This window comes from Notolepis coatsorum (genome assembly GCF_963971535.1).
Source record: "Notolepis coatsorum genome assembly, chromosome: 15".
In the NCBI taxonomy this organism is placed as follows: domain Eukaryota; kingdom Metazoa; phylum Chordata; class Actinopteri; order Aulopiformes; family Paralepididae; genus Notolepis; species Notolepis coatsorum.
Window position 1 is genome coordinate 14,979,523 of NC_140179.1, and position 18,094 is coordinate 14,997,616.

At 45.4% G+C, this 18,094-nt stretch overlaps 1 protein-coding gene across 1 annotated transcript in view; it reads left to right on the forward strand.

The window, feature by feature from the left end:
* The window catches only part of LOC311241685 (meprin A subunit alpha-like), a gene marked incomplete at both ends in the record, with an annotated part of 73,668 nt that extends 60,925 nt beyond the window's left edge, over positions 1 to 12,743 (forward strand). Inside the window, 4 exons of the mRNA XM_084330562.1 lie at positions 5,181 to 5,639; positions 8,524 to 8,697; positions 11,080 to 11,305; positions 12,593 to 12,743. Coding sequence (XP_084186688.1) covers positions 5,181 to 5,639; positions 8,524 to 8,697; positions 11,080 to 11,305; positions 12,593 to 12,743 — 1,010 coding nt within the window. The remainder of the gene's footprint in view (positions 1 to 5,180; positions 5,640 to 8,523; positions 8,698 to 11,079; positions 11,306 to 12,592) is intronic.
* Between the last annotated feature and the right edge of the window lie 5,351 nt (positions 12,744 to 18,094).

The following is an 18,094-nucleotide window of genomic DNA, read 5'->3' on the forward strand; positions in this document are numbered from 1 at the left end:
CCAGTTAGGACAGCCGAATCACGTCCAATCTTTCGCCGTCGACTAAAGACGCACTTCTTCAACCATTATCTGAATTTTTTTAAAAAACAATAAAAAAAAAATCTAACCCTAACTAACCGTACTGTCATGCACTTGTCCTAATAAACTAACCTACACTGTAGCACTCAACACTTTGATGAACATTGTTGCTCAGCTGATAGAGTTGTGCCCTTCCTGATGGCTTGTCGTACAGAACTTGTAAGTCGCTTTGGATAAAAGCGTCAGCTAAATGACTAAATGTAAATGTAAATGTAAATGTATTAAAAGACAGAGCTGTTAATGCGTATTGAAGGTTTGTGTCCCCGGGCAAGCTATATTCACGTATTCACGTAACTCGCAAGATATAAACGTTATACGATATGCAAAGAGACAATGATAATTTTTTTTTTTTTTTTTTTTTTTTTTTTATTGCAAAACAGAAATTATTAAAAGTCAGTACTCAACACACAATGCATAATGAAACTAACAGTCAAGGTGGCTAAAATTACATGCAAGTACAGAAACAAGACAAAAAAAAAATCTATAATAATATTTACCGTATATAGTGTATATCCAACGAAATTAACAATTATACAAATGCCTTATACAGGATATACCCCTAATACCTATTTTCTAAAACCCTACACACATATGCTCCAGCTCGAACCCCCCCCTCCCGGACCCCTCCTTGGATAGTACCTCCATTATCCCTCGCTCCTAACCAGACACTACCATTATAAGCTAGCTTTTATTCTCTCCACCACTTCTAACCACATTGACATTTTGGATTCGTTGAGACCCAGAATTCTTGCTGTATATATTTCTTGATAAATCACATCGAGATATGTAAGAGACCAAACTTTCCGGCACATTTTTTCCGGTTGAAACCAGCGTGATGCGATCAGTTTTTTTAGCTACTGTGATACCCGATAAAACCAATCTCTTTAGCTGTGGATCTACTGCAAACTCAAAAACATCATTCAAAAGCAATACAGAGGGGTGTACTGGTATATTCCAAGATACGAGTTTTGATAATTGATGGGTCACATCTTTCCAGAATGCCTTAACTGGTGGGCAGTCCCAATACATGTGCATAAATGTCCCTTCGTCTCCATTTGTACATTGGGAGCAATGATAATATGTGGTGTATTGTGTAATAAATAAATTAGTTGACCTCGCATTGTGCCAATATCTCTCCGAACTCCTCCACTTTGTTTATCTTACCTGTATATAAATGCCTGTATATAAGTACATTAATATGAAACGGTAAATTAATATGAAACTGTGGTACAATCAATAACACTTTAAAATACTCGAGTGGAGGGGCACCGGAAGTTATGCTGTTGTCATTGGTTACACGCGAGAGAACAGCTGTGTGGACATAACAAGCGAAGACACAAAAAAAACATAAAACTCTCCTCATTCTTCAATGACGGTATGACAGAACGCTACAATATTATCTTTGATAGGCCTACGTGCGAATCTGTTGCACGCTGGTAGCCGGTGCGCTCTTACGGGCAGCCTTGGTGGCGAGCTGCGGGGAACATAGAGCGAAAGGTTATTTCATAACCTAGTTATATGAATACTGGCTGAGCATCTCGCTCTGCCAATGAGATAACCTTTTATCTCCTTGCACATATTGTGCACACGAAACAAACAAATGCACCCACTTGCACGTGACCAAGCCACTCCCATGCGTCTCCCTATATGACACCGGAAATGGTTACGCTCCACCTTCCTCAGAACGATTTCCATAAGCGGAAAAACCATCCAAGGGACCTCAGGGCGCTAAGAGCGAGACACTCAGCCAGTATTCATATAACTAGGTTATGAAATAGCCTTTCGTTATATAGCATACTTGGCTATCGCGTCTCGCTCTGCCAATGAGATATGGGGCAGAGCGGACGCGTGGCCCGACAAGTGTACCCCCTGAGGGCCCGTAAGCCCCAGCCAGGGAGGAGGGGAGTCCCGTCCACCCGCCCGTCCTAATGAAGGGGGGGAGGCAGTCAACTCCACCAAAGTGCGCCCCTGAACGCACAGCACAGGCGGGACCACGTGCGACACAGCACTCCCTGGTCCACACCCACACACCCCTGCTAGCCTACCAAATGGTGGGACGCAGGAGAGGTCCCAGACCAGTAGACAGGTGGCCCGGTCCCTCCCGCTGTGCGTTGTCAACCCTGGTCTTGCCAACCGCACAAGCAGGGTGTCTTGTGGAGCTGGGATATCGCACCCTGACTCTACCAACGAGGCAATCGCACCCAAAGGGGGACCCCGACAGAAAGGGCTGGTCTGATACGGGGAGAGCGGCCATCACACTTGGTGACATAAGCTCCCCCACTGAGCATCTTCCTGGCATGGACTGCTGAGGATAGCCTGCTCTGCAGCTGGACATGCAAGGCGTGTGGTCCCCACACTGCCGGATAGGGTGGGTTCCTACACACCATAGCCCTGTAGTGATATTACTACCACCCAAACCACACGTGCCTTCTTAACTGACCACCGCCGGTCTTCCGGTTGGGGGAGGCACTAACGTGATACCCGGCCTGGCGAGGGCGGGGCTGGGGGAACTCACGCTGCGACCTCCTGGGCCTCGAGTTCCCCCGCTGACAACCTTTTCCGTCGACAGACACAACACCAGGCTCACCAAACACAGACGCAGAATGTGTGGCGTGGGAGCCGCTTGACAGCACAGCATTCTCACAGGCAGACCCAGGCCTAGCTAACAACTGGGTGTCACCCCCTGTACCCATGAGAAGCGAAACGTGGGGCTGCTTGTGCTTCACTGAAAGCACGCGGCCTACAGCCAAAGGGAACAAATCAGAGCCCTGTATCCCGCTAGCGTAGGGGGGGGGGGGGGGTGACCGGAGAGCATGCTAGACACAGCTAGACGGCGACGGTTTCTTAGGGCGTGCTCATCTAATGTAGCCGATCCCTCGACCGCCGAGGCTGTCGGCCTTGTGATCACCTGTTTTCTTTGTGTCCAGGGTATCTCAGGCGGGGGAAACATGGCTGCTGGCCGGGGGCCTCGCCGCAGCCGCTGGCGAGGCCGTGCTCTCACCTCTGGCTGTGCGGTGTGGGGCAGCGTGGAGCCCAGGTCAAATACCGCCTGCGCCTCCGTGGACAGACCAAGGCCCACCCGCGGAGGGGGAGCCCTGAGGAGGAGACCCCTCAAGGGGAGATTGCTCCAACCAAAAATGCCTGTGAACTACCGTTGACAGCATCCTAGCCCTCCCTGCGGTTATAGCTTGCGGCTAGGTCAAAAGCTGAATAACCTCAAAACCTTGCGCAATGTTTTGACGTCGGCTGGCCCTAAGGCCCCACCACCGACACCATTTTTGACAGAAAAAACAGCAAATTGAGCAATGTTGCCAGTCGCTGCTAATTCTGTACCGCGGCGGTATAGGCTTCATCAGCCCACCAGCCACCTGCCGGGCCGACTCGCCTCATGGCCTCGGCCGGGCGGGACACCATTCCACCATGTCAGGGCAAAGGACTGATGCCACCTGCTTCATTAAGCACGGAACACCAGTGGTGGCTGCAGACCAGAGTCTACTACTAGTGAAGCACTGCCTCACTAGTAGGCATGCAACAACCTCCACTGCGGTGTGCACCCATGAAGGGATAAATGAATGAACGAAAACTCTATTAACATATTGCAGAATGGGCTAGCTCAATACACACAATTGTTAAGGGGATGCAGACCAGAAAAAACGTTAGTCCTGTCCACACCAGGGACCCCCATTTTCAATGAATAGATTCACAAAAATCACACCTGCCCTGAGCCTCAGCCCATCCAGCCATGTAAATGGTAAACAAGCCCCCGTTAAACCCCCAACATTAGACACCGATTGACCATCAGCATGAATGGTTAAGAGGGGGGAAGACAGTAAAGACAGCCCTCGGCGGGGAACAAGGGGAACGGCGCCCCAACATTGTAGCATTAGCATTAGCTGCGTGCGCTAGGATACTCGGAAAACATCCAAAAGAGAGTCATGTTTTCCCAAATATCCCGCCCCCCTGCGCCAATACATCACTTGGTCGTCTCACGAGACAACAAGCAGTATTACCCATGCTAGTATCAATGCCTGATAGCGCAGGCCCTACCTGTGCACGACTTAGCTCGACTGCTAACCGTCGCGCGACGTCCCTCAGTCCGCTGTCACGAGATGAGGAAACACAGGACAGGCCTGTTGCGCTGTTAGGATGTGCCGAGAAGGTTCCGGGGGCTGGTGAACTTCTGGCGAATACCTAACATTGTGTAATTTCTCCCTACGTTTTCATAACAACTAGTTCACGGAGTGCACTGCTACTTCCGCATTGGAAACGAAATGAGGAAGGTGGAGCGTGACCATTTCTGGCGTCATATAGGGAGACCCATGGGAGTGCGATAGCCAAGTATGCTATATAACCTTTATTTCAGCGGGGAACATAGGACCCTTTTTTTGTTCGGGAGCGGGCGGGACCGGGGAACATAGAACCTTTATTTCGGGAGCGGGGAAGATAGGACCTTTTTTTTTTTTAAGCAGGGAACATAGGACCCGGGGAACATAGGGATGACCCCGCAGTCTGTAACCGTTGGTAACCGCTTTCAGAAGGAAATGCCTCATTTCTGTGCAGTGGTATTCAAATGATTCGGTAAAACATGGAAAAAGCATGACACCAAATTATTAAATTCTTGTTGAGATATTTGTTATATATCATCATATAGCAATCGTTGTCTCTTCCAACATGGAGGAAAATGGGCATTCCAAACATTCAGTGAAATGTCTCTATTGGACAATTAAAAAAAGAAATTTGCTGTGATTTTTTGCAGCACTATAGCTGACTCTGTTGCTTGCTTGGTTGGTCCACAAAAGTGTCCTCTAGCGGCCACAGCATACAACTCCAAAACGTTCCTGTAAACATGTTGTGACCTGTGTATTTACCACGTGGAGAAAAAAAAAGAAAAAAAGATAATTAGACATTTTCGTTTTCTAAGCAGATGAAGACATTTTGGAGTTGTATTTGGAGTGTATTTGGAGTGACTGTTGGGAACTAGGCTACACTGGCACACCTACTTCCAGTGAATGACGCTAAGCTAGGCTAACGACGTGGCTGTTTAAGCTCATGCGCCTTCAGTAGATTCAGCCATAGAATCACCTGCCGTTAATCTCTTCCAGGTGACGGCGTCGGTGTGTGGAAAGTAGCCTGTGTGACACTTAAAGTCACGCAGAAGTTCCGCTACTTCTTCCAGGGCGTCAGGGGATCCCCCCCCAGCTCCTCCTCCTTGGGTGGCGCCATCTCCATCGACGACATCACTCTGAGCGAGACCGTTTGCCCCGGCGCCGTCTGGAAGATCCAGAACTTCACCGGGCTGCTCGCCACGGAGCCCGTCGGCGGCGCGGTCACGCTCCCGCGCCGCTACAACTCGGAGGGCTACGCTTTCGGAGTCACTGTCTACCCTAACGGGAGAGACGGTGACAGCACGGGCTATGTCAGTATGACCTTTCACCTCTACAGCGGGGAGAATGACGTTGTGATGGAGTGGCCGGTGAAGAACAGGCAGATTACCATCACCGCCATGGACCAGGATGCTGACGCCAAGCTGAGGATGTCCGCTACGAGAAGCTACACCACCGGTCGGTCCAACATGAATGTTGTTGTTTACATGTGTCCCCTCCCTACTTCCCATTTCTCTACATGGAATACACCTGGCTGACTGGATAAATGACACGCTGGTGCTCCAGTGCGACATCTAGTGGCCGAATTGTATCTATAGCACCTTTTAAAGATGCAATAATAAGACAAGATTCAAGAGTTTTATTCATCACATACATACCAGGGCATACAGTCAAATGCGGTTGGCAACAATAGTAATAGTAATAATAATAAAAAAAAAGATAACTAGAATAGACATGGTAAATAGACATGTTAATAAATCGCTTAAAGGCAGTGGATCCTATGTACATACCTATACAATGTGCAGTTTTTCTTCTATGTCCCTAATACTATACTTGCTGTTACTAACTATACTGTACAACAATCACAACAAGTTATTTTCTTAAAGTGTCCTTTTCCTTCCTTTAAAGTGTAATTTTCTTGTGTGTTTAAAGTGACCTGTGGTGGTGCATTTGTGTGTGTGCGAGTGCAGAATGTTGTGTTGTGTGTGTGTGTGTGTGTTCATGAGTGCTTGTGTGTGGAGAGATCAGTGGGTCTCATTCCCAAAAATTTTCCAAGGAGTTATTTTGGAAGTTCACTCTGAGTCCCGAACGTGCTGGTAATATGTCTTAAGTGGCTGAAACGGTCGCAGAAATGATATGATCTGATATCTGCTTGGAGAATGGCATTCTGTCTTAAAATCCAAAGCCTGTTCCCGTTCAGGTCATTTGCATACAAAACAACACCTCCAGAGCTCCTTATAAGGCAAAGTAATGACGCAGCTGTGTGGACTTGGATGCGGAAGCGCTTTGCGAGTCTTGCGACCCATCGAAATGAGATTAGATTAATGTATTGTCATCATATACAGCTTGTGGTACACCTGCCTCACCGCGCACACACACACACACACACGCACGCGCGCGCACAGTATACTGTATCCTACGGCGTAATGAATGAAAGCAGTATAGGCTTATTATTACATTAATGCCTACGGCGTAATGGATGAACGCAGTATAGGCTTATTATTCCATTAATGACTTGTTGCATTAGGATTTAGTATGCTCTGCCCTACGTACAGTATAGGTACAGTCTGTTATACTGTACATAGGGCAAAGGCAGAGCAATATAGTATCTACTAAATCCTAATGAAACAAGTAACTAGAATATATTAAGCCTATACTGTTCATTAGACATGTAGGCCATACTGGCGCACACAAGACTTATGAATATTAATGCAGTCTATTGCCATGCGATTAGCTTTAATTCTTATTTATTTATTTATCCAGTCATTTCAGTGTTGGTGTATAGGCTATATAGTGTATTTCAATATAAGTTTAAAGGGGAACTATTTTACTATTTCTTTCACTATTTTGGGCACTTTTACACAATTCCTGTGAGTCTATGGAACACCTCTGTAATTTTTTATTTTTTTTTATTCATTGTTTTGTATTTCTAATCAAGTCCTCAAAAACAGCATTTTTCTACCTTAAGATCTTAAGCCGTTTTGAGCCTGGGCTGCAACCACTGTGTGCAGCTCATCTTGTACCTCGCCATTATCATGCAGCGGTGTCTCTCTGACATCACAAATCAGCACATTTTCAGATGACTCAGTTCAGTGAGGGTGAATATTGTGAGAGGAGAATTGGAAGAATGCGCCAATATGAGAATTAGAGACATAGATCATATTAATATAAGTTCACATAGCTAGGAAACAATGCTAAACACTCAAAAAGGCCATTTATAAGATAGTTCCCCTTTAATTGATTAATGATATATTCGAAGGAATGCAGGTTTATAGCTATATCAACACCCTCCAATGTACAGTAAATGACCAAGTATGGTTTTGTCAATATTCCAATGTACAGTTTTGCTTGTACAGTACAGTAATTCCAAGGAGGCCTGTAGCGTTAACATGAAGGAATCACTACGAGAACACAGTCTGTCAAGTTAATAAAATGTTCAATTAGTCAATCAATCATAAGAGTGCTCCTCAGCACTCTTAAATCTGATCTCAGGAAAATTTGGGGACTCGCGCTACCAGCCCTAATATGTCTTAAATGGGCAGAAATCTGCCTAAGAGGACATTTTTGGTCGTAAATTCGTTCGGGAATGAGACCCAGTGTTCTGATGGCCTGGGGGAAGAAGCTGAGCCTTAGTCTCTCTGTTCTTGTTGCGTGTATGCGGAGGCGCTTGCCTGACCGCAGCAGCTTGAACAGGCTGTTGTTCGGGTGGTGAGGGTCCTTCATTATTCTGCAGGCTCTGGATTTGCACCTCCTATTGTATAAGTCCTGCAGGGGTGGTACACGATAGACCAGGGGTCAGCAACCTGTGGCTCCGGAGCCGCATGCGGCTCTTTAGCCAATCAGCTGCGGCTCCCTGGTAAAAAAATATTTTTATATTTATTTTTTATCTCTTATTTTAGAGATCGATGTCATACTGTGACACTGAAATGAAAAAATATTTCATCAACTAAAATATTTAGTCAACTAAAATATTTCATCGACTAAAATATACAGTACGTCACGTCACACCCCGCACCTCTCCCTGCCGTCTGCAAGTGGCTAATCTTGAGTTTCAGACCCCCCAGTAAGCTAACCATGGATAAATCCAAAAAAAAGGAAAGTCTGAGGAAAATAGAGGGTTTAATTCAGCTTGGACAGATTAATTTGCTTTTACGACTAATGATGCAGGCTTACCTGTATGCCTGATATGTGGTGAGAAATTTGCGAAGAACAAAAAATTTAAGGAAAGGAATAAGATTTTGTGGGAGGGGGGGGGAAATGGCTCTTTTGATAGTAATGGTTGCTGACCCCTGCGATAGACGATTCACTAAAATAATTTTGAGCTGATGATGTTGTTTCTCAGATAGCGACGCCCGCTGGAACAGGCCCACAGCCACCTCGGGGGCTGTGTGGGACGAGGGCTGCCTCTGCTACCGCGGCCAGGAGCTGGGCTGGGGAGCCTTCATCTCTCACACGCAGCTGTTCAGGAGGAGCTTCCTCAAGAACCACGACCTCATTGTTACGGCTGACTTTAATGGTGAGAACCTGGACTACTAGGCCATAGAATCACCTGCTATTAGCCCTTTCACTGCCACACTACACCGAACCCTTCTGTAGTGTGGTTGTGAAAGGTTAACCTTCTGTAGTGTGGTTGTGAAAGCGTTAACCTTCTGTAGTGTGGTTGTGAAAGCGTTAACCTTCTGTAGTGTGGTAGTGAAAGGGTTAACCTTCTGTAGTGTGGTTGTGAAAGGTTAACCTTCTGTAGTGTGGTTGTGAAAGCGTTAACCTTCTGTAGTGTGGTTGTGAAAGCGTTAACCTTCTGTAGTGTGGTAGTGAAAGGGTTAACCGTCTGTAGTGTGGTAGTGAAAGGTTAACCTTCTGTATTGTGGTAGTGAAATGGTTAACCTTCTGTAGTGTGGTTGTGAAAGCGTTAACCTTCTGTAGTGTGGTAGTGAAAGGGTTAACCGTCTGTAGTGTGGTAGTGAAAGGTTAACCTTCTGTAGTGTGGTAGTGAAAGGGTTAACCTTCTGTAGTGTGGTAGTGAAAGGGTTAACCATCTGTAGTGTGGTAGTGAAAGGTTAACCTTCTGTAGTGTGGTAGTGAAAGGGTTAACCGTCTGTAGTGTGGTTGTGAAAGCGTTAACCTTCTGTAGTGTGGTTGTGAAAGCGTTAACCTTCTGTAGTGTGGTAGTGAAAGGGTTAACCGTCTGTAGTGTGGTAGTGAAAGGTTAACCTTCTGTAGTGTGGTAGTGAAAGGGTTAACCTTATGTAGTGTGGTTGTGAAAGCGTTAACCTTCTGTAGTGTGGTAGTGAAAGGGTTAACCGTCTGTAGTGTGGTAGTGAAAGGTTAACCTTCTGTAGTGTGGTAGTGAAAGGGTTAACCTTCTGTAGTGTGGTAGTGAAAGGGTTAACCATCTGTAGTGTGGTAGTGAAAGGTTAACCTTCTGTAGTGTGGTAGTGAAAGGGTTAACCGTCTGTAGTGTGGTAGTGGAAGGGTTAACCTTATGTAGTGTGGTAGTGAAAGGTTAACCGTCTGTAGTGTGGTAGTGAAAGGCTAACCGTCTGTAGTGTGGTAGTGAAAGGGTTAACCGTCTGTAGTGTGGTAGTGGAAGGGTTAACCTTATGTAGTGTGGTAGTGAAAGGTTAACCGTCTGTAGTGTGGTAGTGAAAGGTTAACATTCTGTAGTGTGGTAGTGAAAGGTTAACCGTCTGTAGTGTGGTAGTGAAAGGGTTAACCGTCTGTAGTGTGGTAGTGAAAGGTTAACATTCTGTAGTGTGGTAGTGAAAGGTTAACCGTCTGTAGTGTGGTAGTGAAAGCGTTAACCTTCTGTAGTGTGGTTGTGAAAGCGTTAACCTTCTGTAGTGTGGTAGTGAAAGGGTTAACCGTCTGTAGTGTGGTAGTGAAAGGTTAACCTTCTGTAGTGTGGTAGTGAAAGGGTTAACCTTCTGTAGTGTGGTTGTGAAAGCGTTAACCTTCTGTAGTGTGGTAGTGAAAGGTTAACCGTCTGTAGTGTGGTAGTGAAAGGTTAACCGTCTGTAGTGTGGTAGTGAAAGGTTAACCTTCTGTAGTGTGGTAGTGAAAGGTTAACCGTCTGTAGTGTGGTTGTGAAAGCGTTAACCTTCTGTAGTGTGGTTGTGAAAGCGTTAACCTTCTGTAGTGTGGTAGTGAAAGGGTTAACCGTCTGTATTGTGGTAGTGAAAGGTTAACCTTCTGTAGTGTGGTAGTGAAAGGGTTAACCGTCTGTAGTGTGGTAGTGGAAGGGTTAACCTTCTGTAGTGTGGTAGTGAAAGGTTAACCGTCTGTAGTGTGGTAGTGAAAGGGTTAACCGTCTGTAGTGTGGTAGTGAAAGGGTTAACCGTCTGTAGTGTGGTAGTGAAAGGTTAACCTTCTGTAGTGTGGTAGTGAAAGGTTAACCGTCTGTAGTGTGGTAGTGAAAGGTTAACCGTCTGTAGTGTGGTAGTGAAAGGGTTAACTGTCTGTAGTGTGGTAGTGAAAGGGTTAACCCTTTGTTGTGTGACAGTGAAAGGGTTAACCTTCTGTAGTGTGGTAGTGCAAGGGTTAACCCTTTGACGTGTGACAGTGAAAGGGTTAACCTTCTGTATTGTCGCAGCAAAGGGGTTAACCTTACTATATTCTCCATGGGTGTCTCTGCTTCTTAAGACTTGTTTACAGCATGGACTTACTAGACCATATTGATTATTTATTATGGATTTACCAACCACTGCAAGATAACTATTGAGTAAATATATAATGAGCCTATAGAATATGTATAATGAGCCTATAGAATATGTATAATGAGCCTATAGAATATGTATAATGAGCCTATAGAATATGTAATTATTTATAGAACATACTGACCAACACTGATCATCATGACCAAATATGACGTTAATATTTTTACACATGTTGATGTTGTCAGATTTGACCCACCTGATTAAGACTGAGGTGCCTGTCATACCTGCGGCCTCCATGATGATGACATCATCTGATGACATCACAGACATGGAGCCAATCAGAGTGCAGGAAGAGAATCCAGAGGTTCCAAAGAAAAGGGAAGTCCGCGCTGCCACCATTAACCCCTGCCGTCCCAACCCCTGCCTCAACGGAGGAGTGTGTGTGGAACGTCAAGGGAAAGCCTCCTGCAGGTGTGTGTGTGTGTGTGTGTGTGTGTGTGACGGATCATACTGGTCTGCGTTGTGTTTGATGTTAAATGTTAATGTCCCGAGGGGGAGTCGAACAGGGGGCTCCCGCGTCCGCGGGCGACGACACAGGCCGCTGCACTAAGAAGTGAATTCACTCCTAACTACCGTACCTATGCGTCTGTTAACCCTGTTATGGGGAAGTGAGTTTAATTTACCAGCCCGCACTGCCACAGTCACTCGTCAACACACCTGTTTCAGTGACTGTGGACATACCCACGGGCTTCCCCGTTACATGTGTGTGTGTGTGTGTGTGTGTGTGTGTGTGTGTGTGTGTGTGTGTGTGTGTGTGTGTGTGTGTGTGTGTGTGTGTGTGTGTGTGTGTGTGCGTGCGTGCGTGTGTGTGTGTGTGTGTGTGTGTGTGTGTGTGTGTGTGTGTGTGTGTGTGTGTGTGTGTGTGTGTGTGTGTGTGTGTGTGTGTGTGTGTGTAAATTCAAGGGAAAGCCTCCTGCTGGTGTGTGTGTGTGCCGTTACACACAATAGAGGCCTTGCATGGAATATTTGTATAGTTATTTGTGTGTAGTCCTTTGTCTTCCAACATGGCTACCTGTAACATAGCAACCATTGGCCCTCATTCACCAACATTGTCTTAAGATTTCTCTTACGACACAACCTCCTTGGAAGGTCGTAAGAGAAAGCCGACGACAATTACCCCCGGATTCACCGACGCGTGGAGAGGTTGTCCTAACTTGCCAAATGATCACAGCTGCGAACCCCGAGTGCGTGTTCCCGTTTACCTCATTTGCATACAGACACGCCCATCCAGCTCATTATAATGCGAGGGCCGTGTGCAAAACAAGGGTCTGCATTGCATGAGCTGATCCCTGTATTCAACAGGTAGCGCTGAAGCCCTTTGCAACAGATCAAAATTAGATCAGATTCAAATGTATTGTCATCATACAGCACACTATAGCTATAGTGGAATAGACTGTATTAATAATCCTTATTTATACCGTCTTGTTGCGCGCTCCCGCAATATCTCCTTCCTCCAGGTGTAATAATATCTCATTCCTCCAGGTGTGATAATAATAATATCTCATTCCTCCAGGTGTGATAATAATAATATCTCCTTCCTCCAGGTGTGATAATAATATCTATCTCCTTCCTCCAGGTGTGATAATAATATCTATCTCCTTCCTCCAGGTGTGATAATAATATCTATCTCCTTCCTCCAGGTGTAATAATAATATCTCCTTCCTCAGGTGTGATAATAATATCTATCTCCTTCCTCAGGTGTGCTTCTGGCCGGACCAGCTACTACACCGGCGACAGCTGTGAGAAGCAGCACATGGACGGAGCCGTCCTGGGAGTTCTTGTTGGCGGGGCGGTGGGGACAGTCGCTCTGACGCTGGCCATCTTCTCCGTCACCAGGAGACATCGTTGAAGTTCAGACGACCTGCCTCTCACTGCAGATTCCTCCCTGCCGTTACCCCTCTCACTGCAGATTCCTCCCTGCCGTTACCCCTCTCACTGCAGATTCCTCCCTGCCGTTACCCCTCTCACTGCAGATTCCTCCCTGCCGTTACCCCTCTCACTGCAGATTCCTCCCTGCCGTTACCCCTCTCACTGCAGATTCCTTCAGCAGTGGTGGGCCGTCCCATAGGAAAATCAACTGTTAAGTTTAAGTTTATTTGCTAAAGGGACAGTGCATATTAATCAATATTAAAATGTAAATACACCGTGGTAAATGGTAAATACAAGATGGGCATCAACCTAAGGCATCAACCTAAAGTGATAAAAAAAATATCACACATAACATACATCAAATAGGCCTACATAAAATACAATTCATCATCACAATATACACATTTTAACAAAAATACACATTTATAAAACAGAATAAAGGTGAATATGTGTTCCTGTGGTTTTACCAGAGAAATGACATGTATATATATGTTGTTTCTAGTTGATTCACTCGCTAGTATTTCTGTAGTAATAGGTGTGTGGAAACCACAGGAATTATATAGTTTTTACTAGTACTGTAGTTAATTTTTGTATGGGGTCTCAGTTGAGACCAACTGCTATAGAACATTACTTAACCTATGGGTTGGGACCCAAAATGCAGGCAATTTTTTAATCTCCATATTATGACAAAGAGTATGTTTTCATTATTATACCGCCATCCAGGGAGGGACTTTCTAAATGGAATCCCAGAACTCCTTTGCCAGAGAAAATGTGTAATAAACCTTAAGTCTTTTCTTTTAATTGACCCGTCTCAAGCCCTGCCCCTCTCTTAGCTTGATCGAGGAAATCAACAGTTATGACTGGAGGGCACGGGTGTATACACAAGATGCCTGGATTTGAGGTAGTCTCAAAGGGAAACACTACAGACAGTAGCCTCCATCTTTTTATCTACACGTATTTACAATGCACCCATAGGAACGTCAATGTAGAAGCGTCAGCATAATGTGTTATTAAGTCTTAAAATGTGTTTTGAGTAGAATTCTCTCCATTGTACAGAACATCAATTGAATAAAAAAAGTCAAAACGCTTTGATATCTTGTACTTTTATTGAATTGGTTATGATGAGATGAACATAGTAATTGCACACAACACACAGTCAAGGTTGGTCCTATGTATAATAAAATGTACAGAAGATCGTCTCTGTCCTGAAACTCAACCATGCAGTCAATTCCAATGCAGCCTATTTTGTTCTACTGTATGTACAAATGGTGTCTTAGAATCAGTGGTCCTCATTCTTGAACATGTCGGATAATGACCTCTGATGGAGTGTAAACACAGAACCAGTCCAAAGAAAAGGAAGTTACAAATACAATGCGCCATGTTTTTTATCCTTTTCATTACCATATTATAATAATGGATTACCCTCCTTCTTGATTTAAATAGTTAATTATGGATTGATCATGGAAATCATCCCACATAAATGCACTGTAGAACTTCTTGAATGCATATCCACAACATGATGCAGCACTTCTATCATATATATTTCCTCACCTTACAATGTCAACTTTATGGCTTTGGGTAACGAAATGTTTGATGAATTGAAAATGGAGGACCCTGATGTAAACAAGACGAAAGTATTTTTCTGGTCTTCATCCTCAGTTGTTTGTAGTGAGCTGTACTGTATTGTACCCATGCTGCAATCTGTTAATAAAGTGGGGGGGGGGGGGCGCTAGAACGCCATCACTTTAATCAATGGGGAGACTGCAAGATTTGCGAGTGCTTAAAATATATCTTATATTATAGCTATGGGTCTAATACACCCGTCGATTGTCAGTGAGTTGCTTCCAGTCAACATGTACGAAATGGATTGTTTTTTCATCCGTACATTTCCGTTTTATACCGTTTTGAATATGAGTATAGTTTTGGTGATCCTTAGTAATCCCAGGAAAAGACGCGATAATAGCGTTTTAGTGGAATACACTAAACACGTTGTCATTTTTCGCCTGATTATCGAATCTTCCTGAAATCAACGCTAGATTATCATTATTATCCTTCCTCGTGCATACATGAAATGGCCCTCGTAGCGCGGCACTCCCCCCGCCACCTCCTGCACTCAACGGTAAACAGCCACACACACACACACACACAGACAGCTTCGATCACGGTAGAAAGAAATATCAGATCAACGCAAGATTTTATATACAGAGTCCTTACCTGGTCTCTGATGTAATGCAAAAGAAATAGTCCAATTATCTGATTGTCATTCCAAATACTGCTTGTGGAGGTCCGTCCCACATTGCCCGGCATTGCATATGAAGGGGGTGGGGGTGGGGGGGGGGGGGGGGGGGGCAGCATCGCAGATGTATTGTTGTAAACGCTCATTCTGCCGGAGTATTTAAACCCCGCCCGCACGGCTCAGATCGGCCCAGAAAAGAAACTACACCATTTCTAATAGAGTGCAATACCAGCTGGAAGGCGTAGGCGGCGGTATTTGCCCTTTTGCGAGCTCAGACCCATTCCCAATGATAACATCTGGATGGATGAAAATTAATGGATATAGCTAATAAAAGAAATAACGATTAAAACCTGACTTTTCTCGTGATTGGCGAGTTAACCCGACTTTTTCCGTGATTGCCGCTGAATGAGTTAATAATTGTTTGGATTGAGCCATACTGTATATATTTTTTTTTATCCACTTTTTCTCCTCATTTTTAATTTTTCTCCCATCCCAATTTCGTATTGCCAATTCTCCCCTCCCCTGTCTTGAACGTTGCTAGACTATGCCCCCCACTGGTCGGTTGTAGTGAGGATAGAAGCCTTGCATCACGTGTCCCCTCCGGTACACGAGGAGGCAGCCTGTCGCATATTTTCACCAGACAGCGTGGACTCTCAGTGGCGAGGAGTAACGCGTGGGAGGCTCACACTACCCCCGCCATTTCCTGTCTCTGCTGTGCAGGCGTCACCCAACCGACCTGTAGGAGTCGCTGTCCACAACGTCCAATCGCCACCCATTGACTTCCACCCGCTGACTCTGCCAAATGAGCCAGTACGATGGCCGGTCCAAGTCGAAGGCAATGCTGAGACTGGGATTCGATACCGGAGTCTCTTGCATTGGTGACGAGCGCAATCTCTGCTACGCCACCCAGCCGCCTCGAGCCGTACTGTATATTGTACCCATTCTGCAATCTGTTAATACAGTTTTCAATCAATCAATCAATCAGGATGAATACACATACAAAGGGGGGGGGGGGCATGAAAAGACTGAGTCCTGCTGTATTACTCAGGCTGCACTACAGTGTCTATTCACAGGTGCGATCCCACCACTGAGCGGCACAGGGGCTTTGGCCTGCTCCATCTCTGGCCTTGGCCGGTGCACCCCTCCTTAGACCTTTCACTGCCACACTACAGAAGGTTAACCCTTTCACTGCCACACTACAGAAGGTTAACCCTTTACTACCACACTACCGACGGGTTAACCTTCTGTGTATTGTCGCAGTGAAAGGGTTAACCGTTTGGTAGTGCGTCAGTGAAAGGGTTAGCCCTTTATCCAGCCTTCCAGGAAATATACTAGACCAAATGCCTAACGCTTATATTCACGGCGCTATAAAATGAGAACGTATTGATGAAAAAATTATTTCTTTAAGCCATTTTGAAGGGACGGTTTATGGTCTCAATTGACAATGAGATAGATTTAGCTCTACAAACAGCCCCACGGACTGTGCAAATCTGTTTACATATGCTGGTCGTCTAGAGTGATATTAGACGTTAAAGAGCACCTACGGGAGGCTGCAATTCGAAACTGGCCACCGTAAATGTCCAACCCCCCCACCCCCTCCTAATAGTCAGTCTCCTCCCCACATTTTCTTCACAAACATAGCCACAACACTGGTAAACAAACTACCCTCCCACTCAGGGCATTATGGGGTAGAACACATAGTAGCTTACTACAAAAACCTAGGGGTCCGCAAGGACGACTTCAAGCTGGAAATGGTAACTACAGATGAGGTACTCAAAAAACTGAGCGCCCTCCAACCTAACAAGGCCACTGGCCATGACAACATCCCCTCCAAATTCCTGAGAGACTCAGCAGCCGCCATCACCCCAGTCATCACACACATAATAAACCTCTCCATAAAACAGGGACACGTCCCCAAGGACTTCAAAATTGTGAGGGTGACCCCTCTGCACAAAAAGGGCAGAAAATTAGACCCAGGCAACTACCGCCCTGTTTCTATTCTTACCTCCATCTCGAAAGTCATGGAAAAAATAGTCTACTAACAGGTCGAAAAGTACCTAGCGGAAAAAAATCTAATCTACGAATTCCAATCTGGCTTCAGAACATCCCACTCCACTGACACATGCCTTCTCTATTTGAACGACCACATCAAACAAGAGGTGGACGCGGGCAAATACTGCGGCATGGTCATGCTGGACCTACAAAAGGCCTTCGACACTGTCAATCACTCCATTCTGATTGACAAGCTAAAAGCAATTGGTTTTGATAGTCTATCAGTGAGCTGGATGCAATCCTACCTTGAGGGGAGGGAACAGATGGTGGAGGTAAACGGTACCCTATCCCCCCCCCTCACAGTGAGCTGTGGTGTTCCACAAGGAAGCATACTAGGACCGCTACTGTTCCTAATTTATGCAAATGACATGTCGTCAGCTTGTGACTGCAACTTGTTCCTGTTTGCGGACGACTCAGCCCTGCTGGTCTCTGACAAGAACAAGTTACAGGTTGAAAAAACCCTCAGCTCGGAACTAGGCAAAATCTGCATATGGCTCGCGGATAACAAACTATCATTACACATGGGCAAAACAGAGTCCATTCTCTTCGGTTCAAATAACAAACTCAGCAAGACCGACGGCTTCTCAGTTACAGTGGGTGACAATATTGTCACAAAGAAAGATGAAATTACCTACCTGGGTTCCATCCTAGAGGCTAATCTTTCCTGTGACAAAATGGCATCCAATGTAATAAAAAAAAGTCAACCAACAAACTCGATTCTTGTACCGGATCTCCTCTCTGGTAAACAAGAATACCCTGAAGACTCTGGCAGGAGCACTCATTCAAGGGTACTACGACTATGCTTGCACCTCATGGTACCAAAACACCTCAAAGGCGCTAAAAACAAAATTACAAACATCTCAAAACAAACTGGTCAGACTACTGCTTGACCTTACTCCTAGAACCCACCTCACCCCTGCCCACTTTGACAACCTAGGATGGCTTAGAGACAAGTAGACGACAGAGTACAGCAACTTGCAATGGGCCTGGTCTACAAGATACACTACACGACCAAGGTACCCATGTACATGTCAAAATACTTC